At 34.5% G+C, this 10,492-nt stretch overlaps 1 protein-coding gene across 1 annotated transcript in view; it reads right to left on the reverse strand.

Moving 5' to 3' along the window:
- Positions 1-654: 654 nt before the first annotated feature.
- Positions 655-10,492, reverse strand: part of LOC106873231 (lysocardiolipin acyltransferase 1) — a 24,043-nt gene continuing 14,205 nt past the window's right edge. Inside the window, exons 2-5 of the mRNA XM_014920506.2 lie at positions 9,963-10,161; positions 7,635-7,747; positions 3,999-4,149; positions 655-1,443 (exon numbers count right to left, since the gene is read on the reverse strand). Coding sequence (XP_014775992.1) covers positions 956-1,443; positions 3,999-4,149; positions 7,635-7,747; positions 9,963-10,161 — 951 coding nt within the window. The 3' untranslated portion in view covers positions 655-955. The remainder of the gene's footprint in view (positions 1,444-3,998; positions 4,150-7,634; positions 7,748-9,962; positions 10,162-10,492) is intronic.

A 10,492-nucleotide genomic window follows, 5' to 3' on the forward strand; every position in this document is an offset into this window, starting at 1 on the left:
TTATGGCAAAGAGAACTACTCTAGATTATGAAGAAATCCAGTTGGAACAAAGGTAAGATCTTGTATCTTCTGTTCAAGAGTCTAAGTTATTATATGAGATAGATATTTATTAACTATATGTAGGTCACACCTTCTTGCATTGTGGGTGTATGAAGTTGCTCTATCTTTGTTATTCCAGGTTTAGGGAACATTTTTAATTTTGCTATCCATTAATTTCTAGATGTATTGCAATTAAAAGTTAGAATTCTCAATCCCTTGACCTGAATGAATGAATGTGTTGATTGAATCTGATCTTAAAGTTGTTTGCAATGAGTCTTCTTGATATCATCTGTAGATATTATGCTTGCTCTATAAACCGTTGCCTTAGAGAGACATGATACTCCAAGTGGTATTTTGAAGTTGCAAGCTGGTTGGGATAGTGGAGGTTGGCTACACATTATATTGTAGTATGAGTTCTGGGAAGCAATGCTCTCCATACAACAACAGTTTATCTTTATGTTATTGGTGTTGGAGAACAACAAATTGGAGAATTCAGCAACAACAATAAACATTCGGAACAAAACAAAGTAAAACAAAAAGGAATACAATTAAGGAGTTTTACAATGCAAAAGAAAACAGATTTTAAACTTGAATCAGTAACAGAACAAATCCAAATATGAATTAAGTAATTATATTTTATAAATGACTTTATTTTTTTATTACTATAAAACAACATATTGTATATATTATTGGATCAAAGGAAAGAATATGAAGTCTCTTGAATAAATATACTTCCTAAGTAAACTTTTGTAACATTTGAATTGATAAATTTTATACAAAGGTAAATAAGAGCAGTCACGAAAGCATGATATTTCTTCATCTTCTATTTATTACAAAAAAAAAAGATGAAGAAAAATATGCAAGGATAAAAAAAAAGGCAGCAGTGTTGATCTAATCAAATTGACAGTGTAACTAATTAGCATTTCTTTTCTTTGTGCCAATCAAGTATTTTTGTTTGCAAAATGTCCACTCCAAAATATGATGTAGTTATCACAGTATAGAAGATACTGATGAACAGACAGTACCAGCGAACAAATGATGAACAATAAAAACAGTAGAGCATAAAAACTAACAAAATACTCCAACCTATCAAAAACACATATAAAATAGAGCGAACCAAAAACTCACTTCGTGCTCGATATGGGCCTCTTGGATTTGATTTTAATTCTGCTGAGAAAAATTTCTCTGTATAAAATTGTTTCAGCAGATTTTCTTTTGTGCTCCACGCATCTTTACACCAGAGTATGAGGTCATCATGTGTTTGAGGAAGTTTTTCATTTGGAAATGTACGGACATAAAAGTGAACTTCTTTTGGAAAATTTCCCATGACGATATCAATTTCATCTTGAGGAATATTAATAGGATAAGCAATTGAAAGGTCCCAAATAGCTTCCATTTGATTATCTAGAAAGAGTAAATGAAAAAAAAAAATAATAAAGGAGGTGAATGATCTGTTAAGTGTACATAGAGGATAGTGTTTATAAATACAATGCTTGTTTTATTCAAGCAGACAAATATTTTAATCTCTTTGCTAGTGAAGGAAATTGCACTTGTGTGAAAATGAGAAAGAAATGTAAAACAAATAAAACAGCTGCAACAACAGTAATCCAATAAGAAGCTTCTATGCTGCTGCTCATGATGCTAGAAACAGCTACAAAATCTCCCTCACATCATATCCTGTTACCTTTAAAAAAAGGACATGTTTTAGATATACTAAAAAATTGAATGGCCATAGGTGGACTATCTTTTATTAATGGCCGACTCAATTAGAGCTGGCTTGGGTTTAAACAATAACTTTTGTTAGATGTGTTTTTACTCAAAACAGGCAGATTAGTAAACTCAATAAGATACAACCTTCAATTTGTATCAGTTCTTTGGTATTTCTCCTTAATTTACAGTCATACCTATCTTATTTGACTATGCTATACTACTAATAATTAAAGATAAACTGTATGGCTGTAGTGAATATTTATCATCATTTAATGTCCACCTTTCCATTTTTGCATGGGTCAGATGAATGCCCTTCCTGTTGCTAACCTTCACCCATTTCCAAACAAGTTCATATTTCTTCATAGTTAGGCATGTTTTGCTCTAGAAGACTGGAAATGAACATTGTTTGTATGATGTTGAAGCATGTTTACAATCATCACAGGAATGTTAGCACAGTGGTAAAAACATGCACACACATATACACTGGACCTCTTTCAGTTTCTGTCTACAAAAATCCACTGACAAGACTTTGGTCAACCTGGGGTTATACCATCCCAAGGCGCTGCACAGTGGGACTATCTGATTGAGAAGCAAACTTCTTAACCACACCTGCACCTATATATAGGGGTTGGACAAAATAATGGAAACACCTTAAAATTTCAAACAAATCTATTTTAATATGGGGTAGGACTGCCTTTGGCAGTAATTACAGCTTGAATTCTACAAGGTATGGACTCATACAAAGTTTGAATTGTTTCCAAAGGAATTTTTGTCCATTCTTCAGCTAAAATAATCTCCAGTTCTTGTAGTGATGACGGTAGAGGATATTGACTCCTTACTTATTTTTCTAAAAATGCACCATAAATGTTCAGTAATAATGAGATCTGGGGGTTGTGGTGGCCAGATAAGATGTTCAACTTCACTAGAATGTTCCTTGTGCCATTCAGTAACAATTTTAGCTGTGTGAATTGGTGCATTATCATCCTGAAAGATTGCATTACCCTCCAGAAACAGTTCTGCAACCATAGGATAAATTTGATCAGATAAAATGCTTAAATAGTCTTGACTATTAATTCTGCCATGAAGGGAAACCTTTGGGCTGGCAGATTTCCAAGATATAGCCCTCCAGATCATCACAGATCCTCCTCCATGTTTAACAGTTGGGAGAAGGCAGTCTGGGACAAATGCTTCTTTTGGCTGTCTCCACACGTATACTTGGCCGGTAGTTGGAAATGAGATAAAGGATGACTTGTCCGAGAAAATAACATTCTTCCACTGCTCTAGAGACCAATTCTGTAAGTTTTTACTCTACTCTAAATGCTTTGCAACATTTGTTTTTGAAAGTAGTGGTTTTCTGATTGCAGCCCTCCCATGAAATCCAGCTTTGTGCAGCTTCCGGTAAACAGCTTTTGTGGAAACTGGGATCTTGAGGCGGCCATTAAGCTCTGCAGTAATTTTGGGAGCTGTACTTTTGTGATCCTTTCTAACAATTCGCATAATAGTCCGACAGTCCCTATCTGAAAGCTTTGATTTTCTTTCGGAGCTTTGTTTCGATGAGGAGGTTTTTCCCTCTTTCTCAAAGGATGTGTTGTTACTTTCGAGACAGTACTTCTTGATACACCAAATATTTCGGCTGTTTTTGTTATGCTAGCGCCTGCCATACGAGCACCAACAACTTGACCCTTTTGAATGTCCGATAGATCTGTCATTTTAATCAATTTTCTGATGATATCTGAAAAGAAACAGCAATTTTAGCAAAATATATTAAGCAACACTAATAATAAATCAAAAAACATAAAAATAAACCAGCTTTTGACGGTTTTATAGATATTTCAAAATTACACACACACACACACATATAACGGCCAAAATGGGGTACCAAAGAGTCTCTGGAGTAATATTACTTAACAGGTTGCTTAACTCAAAGATCAGAAGAGTTTCTTCAGATTGATCTGCTACTTCTCCATATTAGCTCTAGTACCATGGACATGTAATTAGAATGTGGTGGGAAAGAATCGAAATGTGGAATCTTCAAGTAGAGTAAACCAATAGCAGACCTAGGGTTGGACCAAGAATGAGATGGTTGGATAATATCCATAATCTTCAGTTGGTCATGCTTGGAAATCCAGCTGGAAAATCTAATGATGTTTACTTCTGATAGGACCCTAAGGAAGAGATGTCTGAATACACTACCCCAACGACCCTCCCAGATAAAAAATATAAGTTTCAAATGATGTACACACACATACCCTTACGGAGGTGTTCAGCAATATAGACAAATCCAGTGGTTTTCGGATGTAAAACATATTGATATTTTTCTAAATGGTGTTTTTCAGCATAGTCATTACTCTTCTTCACAGTCTGTTCTGTCAAATCTGTTCCTTCGGGAAATAAAAGAACCTGCAGAGAAAATAAACAGCAAAATAGTATTTCAGGTAAACAGCTTTTGTGGAAACTGGGATCTTGAGGCGGCCATTAAGCAGATTTTTATTTCTTAACCTGTGCAAACACTGCCTGGTGCTTCAAACTTGTTAATGTATTGTGCACAAGGCAAGCCTTTTAAACACTAGTTTAAATATTTAAATGCATCAAATGACATTATCTTGTTCCTAGAAATGAATTTTTCAAAAATGATGGAGTCTATTTACTTTTGAGATGAACGTGTGCAAATAATTAACATCACATGAGATAGCATTGAATAAAATATATATGCGTGATGTCATTCAAGTGTAATTGGAAGAGATGAGATATCACTACAAGAATACAACTGGGAAAAATTTCAGCCCCTTACAAAAACATTCCACTCCATCCTTTACTTTCTTCAGGTCCAGTTTCCTCATTCTAAAAACAATAAAACTATGTTAAAAGAAAAAATTTTAATTTTTAAAAAAAAAATCCTATAAGCCCATCTTCACATCAAGGGAGAGAATTCTGTTTAATAGATAAGAATAACTATGACAACTTGGCATTTGAGCATCTTAACACCATTACATTACATGAAAAAGTCAATAACATCACATCTAGCCAGCTCGAAGGCTACCATAAACACTGGCTGGATTAACATCTGTGAAGAGAGTTTACTTTCAAACAAGATTAAGTGCAACTTCACCACAAGAAAAAGTAAACTTGCTACCGTCTCTCATCTCATAAAAACATGGAAACCAGGATCAAATTTTAAAATTAGACCAACTGCAATAACATTGTAGATAGTGTCTCAAAACTTAAGAGGGTGACCTAGAAAGACCGAAAGAAAGGAATAAGTGGAGAACTTTATCAAGTAATTCAGAGAAGGAAAGTAAAAAGCAGAAAGTAGATTTTACATGTTCTATGGCATAAGGATGAGAAGCATAAAATGTTCCAGATTGCAAAGCAGTGTTTAATAAAATATTGAAATGTTGTGGAGAAGCAAGTATGAAATAATGGTACACTTCCTTACACTGTCACCGAGAGGAAAGAAACATGGAAGTGTTATTATTGTGATTTGCTACTGAAAGATGAGATATAAAGGTCTTTCTCATTTTAGTTAATAGCAGTATGAGATATAATCTTTCGATAATGACCACTTGTTTCAGTCATTTGACTGCAGTCATGCTGGAGCACTGCCTTGAAGGTTTTTAGTCAAACAAATTGGCCCCAGGACTTATTTTTAAAGCCTAGTACTTATTCTATCAGTCACTTTTGCTGAACTGCTAAGTTAGGTGAGGACAAACACAAGTACATATACATACATGTCATCATCATCATCATCATCGTTTAACGCCCGCTTTCCATGCTAGCATGGGTTGGACATGTATATATACATATATATATACATGCATATATACATGTATATATATGTATATATATATACATATATATACATGTATACCCTCCTAATTAGAGTGTGATCGTTACCAACGTCGCCTTACTGGCACGCGAAAAAACATTCAAGTGAGGTCACTGCCAGTGCTGCTGGACTGGCTCCTGTGCAGGTGGCACGTAAAAAATACCATTTGAGCGTGGCTGTTGCCAGTACTGCCTGACTGGCCCTCATGCCGGTGGCACATACAAAGCACCCACTACACTCTCGGAGTGGTTGGTGTTAGGAAGGGCATCCAGCTGTAGAAACTCTGCCAGATCAGATTGGAGCCTGGTGCAGCCATGTGATTCGCCAGTCTTCAGTTAAATCGTCCAACCCATGCTAGCATGGAAAGCAGACATTGATGATGTATATAATTTAGAGAAAAACCACTATAAAACAATTCAATAATGAAGAATGTAATTCATGCCCTCCAGAAAATAAATATATCATAAAAACTTATTTGAAAAATCAATAAATTACATAAAAAGAATAACTGCAATAACATTGTAGATGGTGCCCTCAAAAGCTAAGCGGCTGGCCTAGAAAGACTGAAAGAAAGGGTTATTTGCATTGGTTCCTGATAAACTCTTGTTTATCCCGTTGTTACCTGCACTCCACGTGCATGGTGTGCCTGCACACCAGTGCCCGGGGATAATACGGGTAACGGATACCAATAGTATATATAGATATTTTATCCCTTAGTCGGCTATTATAACTGCTAACTCTTTTTACACACACACACATATATATCATCATCATCATCATCATCGTTTAACGTCCGCTTTCCATGCTAGCATGGGTTGGACGATTTGACTGAGGACTGGTGAAACCGGATAATATATATATATATATAAGCAGGAATTTCATACAGAGTACTGTGGATGCCATGGAGGAGTTTCAGGATTACAAACAGGTAGCAGGCGTCTAAGTCAAGTAGCACTAAAAGTACCCATGTAATCTAATTAGCAGTAAATGTGACTGTTCTCAAAAATGAAGTAAAGACAGGTCAGAGAGATTTTATCTCTGCTCACAACAAAGGACTCCCCACTACAATGAAAGGGCAGATTATATGATGTTTGTGTTTGAAGTGCAACACTGCAAGGAAGTGAGATGTTGGCACTGAGCACAGAGAAAAGAGAAAAAAAAACTCATATTAAATGAAAGAGAGGTAGTAAGTAAGAGAGAAGACTGTGTTACTACAGGTATGTAATGTAGACGGAGGATAAACAGCTGTATAAGGAAATGCCAAAAATGCAAAGTGAATGGAACCTATGGAAGAGAACCAAGGAAAATTTAAGGTAAAGAGGTGAAGACAAATCTCAAGATGTTGCATCTTCTGAAGGAAATGACAAAGAACTGTAATGAGTGACAACATCACATTATCAACACTGACCATTTCTACAACTTTCCATCATTCACTCACTTTTAAACATGTAGCTACCAGCAGTGTTTCTCTCTCATTACCCTACATCATTACTGCCATTCTCATTATACCCTGCCATGACTCTTCATTGTGCCTCTGGCATTCTTACTCTCATTACCCTTCTCCTCTTCTACATTAGTAGTCCTCTCTCCACCCCTCTGTTTCCTCCATCAACTCTCTTCTTTCTCCTTCTCACCTTTATTCATCAGCAATTGCCCTCCTTTCTACCTATTCTATTGGTCACATCCTAAACGAACAGAGAAATTGTAGAGCAATGAGGAGGATACTGCCTTGGTCTTGTAGAATGCAAAGTAACCTCTCTCATATTGGTGTCACAATACACTGTATCCAGTACACTCTGTAACATTGTTGGTTAACAAATGGAGACACCATGAAGTCAAAAGAACTCTCTTGTCTTGTGTTGTTGAAGATATGACAACTAGTGTCCATGCCATGGTAAAATAGACCCAGTACACACCTTAAGGTGGTTGATGTTAGGAAGGGAAATCAGCTGTAGAAACCGTATTAAAATAAACTGTACAAGACATGGTCCCCTAGGTATATTAACAATGATGAAACCAAATTCGATACAACAATTTTCATTTTGGTGAAGAAACTTACCTGTGTTGGGTAGTTTAAAACCTTAAAATAATTAAGGTATTTATCAAGTAAGATTTCATCACTGGTCCATTTTCTATCCAGGAATATTAGCACCAAACATTGCATGGCCCAGCCTAAATGATAAAGAAAATTAATAAAGTAGCTAATTTTAATATTAAGATTAGCTTAATACAAACACAAAAACGACCTAATTTTGATATTAAGATTAGTTTAAAACAAACACAAAACATATTTTGTAATGTTTCCAAAATAATGATTAGATTTCACTAAGTTTTCATAAGCCTTTTTAATGATTTTCCTTCTGATCAATGCAAAAACAGGCATATATGTATAATAAATATTTAAATACAATATTTAAAGTGAGGAGCACATGAGCATAGAATCTGCTTGACAGATGAACTGCAAATGTTAAAACATTCAAATCAGTTACAATGTCACACATCAGGTTTACTAAGTAAATAAATCAATAAGATCAATTTCTGTTCAGCCAGAGAGCAGAAAATAGAAAAAAAAGACTACTTCACCATCCTTCTCACATCATACAATAGAGTAAGTAGTAGAATATATTGTTTGCAGTAAACATTGATTTTGAACTTTGGCCCATTTATATAGTCATGTTCAAAAGTCTGAATACACTGATAAAAACATGGTTTTATGTTGTAAATGATAATGTAGACGGAAGCAAGGAATGTATTTTCTAATCAAATAAGTAGAAAACTTGAGAACAGTTTACAAAATGTTACAGTTGGAATAATACCTCCTCCTTTGCCTCCAACAGTGCAGCAATGTGGTCAGATGTGCTTTTTGTAGTAGTTTAGTATTATTTCCTGTGTTCAAACTGGTCTTCTCTTTTTAATCCAGAATTGCTGAAGCATTGAAATCTGCAATTTTCTTTTTCACACAATCTGCAGACATTTTTCTATAGGGCTCAGATCAAGAGATCTAAACCTACCTTTTATGCATTTTGTAGAATGGCAGGATGCACCCCCTGTTGGAATACAGTAGTTATTATAGCTAGTTATGTGAATAACAATGTCTCCAGAATATACCAGTATGTTTTAGAGTTTAGTGCACTTTGAGGTATTATTCAAATACCAGTTCTTCCCTTTGCTGAAATGGTCCCTGTATAATGATGGATTCATAATGCTTGACTCTTGTAAGTGTATACATGAGACTATGCTTGAGTTTGTTGGACAACAAATTAAAGGAATAGGAAATGCAGACTGTTTAACAGTTTGCACTAAACATGACTTTAAACCAATACTACATAGTCCAATTTTTATGGTCCCTACAAAATTATAAACGATCCTGAATGTTTTTCCATGGGTACCTTGAAACTGCAACTGACCTGTTATCATGTTAGTGCTGCATTTTACTGTTGCAGGTATCAGTGCTTGTATGACATTGCTAGATGTAAATGGAGATAAGTGATGAATCATACAATCAGTTTGATGATTTCTGGTATGAGGTCTGCCTGCTATGCCAAATGGTTTATGTTCATTTGTCTGACGAAAATAAGCTGAAGCTTTCAGGACAGTACCAAGAGATATTTAACTATGTTGGTACCTTCTTGAACCTGAGTCCTCTCCTATGGAAAACAATTTGAGTTCTTTTTTTAAATGGAAATTTCGTAAATTTATAAAATATTGAGGTCCCAGGAATGTCAAACAGGAGATGAAATTAAGAAATATTTCATCATTTACATATCAAAATACATACTTTCAATATCTACTTTTTAATTTATATCAAAACATATTTAAAATAATGCTAAATTTCATCTTTGTATTCATAATTCTGATCAGTATTGTATACTGTCCAGCATTATAAGGTTTTTGCCATTCCTGCCAGTTTTTGAAGATAATTATTACTTTCTTAAATGATTAAATGAAAATACATAAACTTGCTGATAAAATACCAATACTGTTATTTCTCAACAGACTTCAAGAAAAAACTGTCATTTACTATATCTGACAGAACAGAATATATAATCTTTTCACAATGATCACTTTATATCAGTGCTAACATATGCCGAAGTAAACACAAAGTAAATACTGTTATATTTTAAGCTATCCTCTTTCTTACTTTGTATTTCTACAACTTCTACTGATCCATTAGCAAATACTTCAAGCATGAAATCGAGTCCAAATTATTACAAACTTCTTCATTGCATATGAAGCAGCCTTTCAATTGCAATATTTTATATCACAAGGTCCACGTTATACAAACAACACAATGATTCATCTATACATATACCTCATTTTGTTACTCTTATAAACAATCCTCTACTTAATGCATATTTCCTAATATACACAAATCATCTGTACTTACCGGCGCCAGGAATTTTTTTTAAGCCAGATTTTAAAACTATTTTCAAATGTCTAAGAGATCCACAACGTAACATAAAAGAATATGCAAACAACCAGTCCAGCCGAGTGCGGTGATTCATAACGATCAAAGACTGCTCATCACGTTTTCCTGGGAATCCAGCAACAGATATTTTCACACCTAAAACAATTTCATATAAGGCCTGAAAATAAAATAAAAAAACCATCAATGGTTAATTTCATACATCTTTTTCCTTAGATATCTCTATATTACCTACAAGTATATCGATGCATAAATAAAATGTATCTTCTACATACAGATATATATATCCTCATCATTTAATGTCTGCTTTCCATACTGGCATGGGTGGGACTTTATATATATATATATATATATATATAATTAAAATTTACAGAAAAACAAAAGATGAAGACAGGTGAGAAAGTCTTATACGTTTCGAGCCTATGCTCTTCAACAGGAAAGAAAACGGGGAAATAAACAGAGAGAGAAAAAAAAACTTTTGGAATTATCGG

This window comes from Octopus bimaculoides, chromosome 11 (genome assembly GCF_001194135.2).
Source record: "Octopus bimaculoides isolate UCB-OBI-ISO-001 chromosome 11, ASM119413v2, whole genome shotgun sequence".
NCBI classification, from domain to species: domain Eukaryota; kingdom Metazoa; phylum Mollusca; class Cephalopoda; order Octopoda; family Octopodidae; genus Octopus; species Octopus bimaculoides.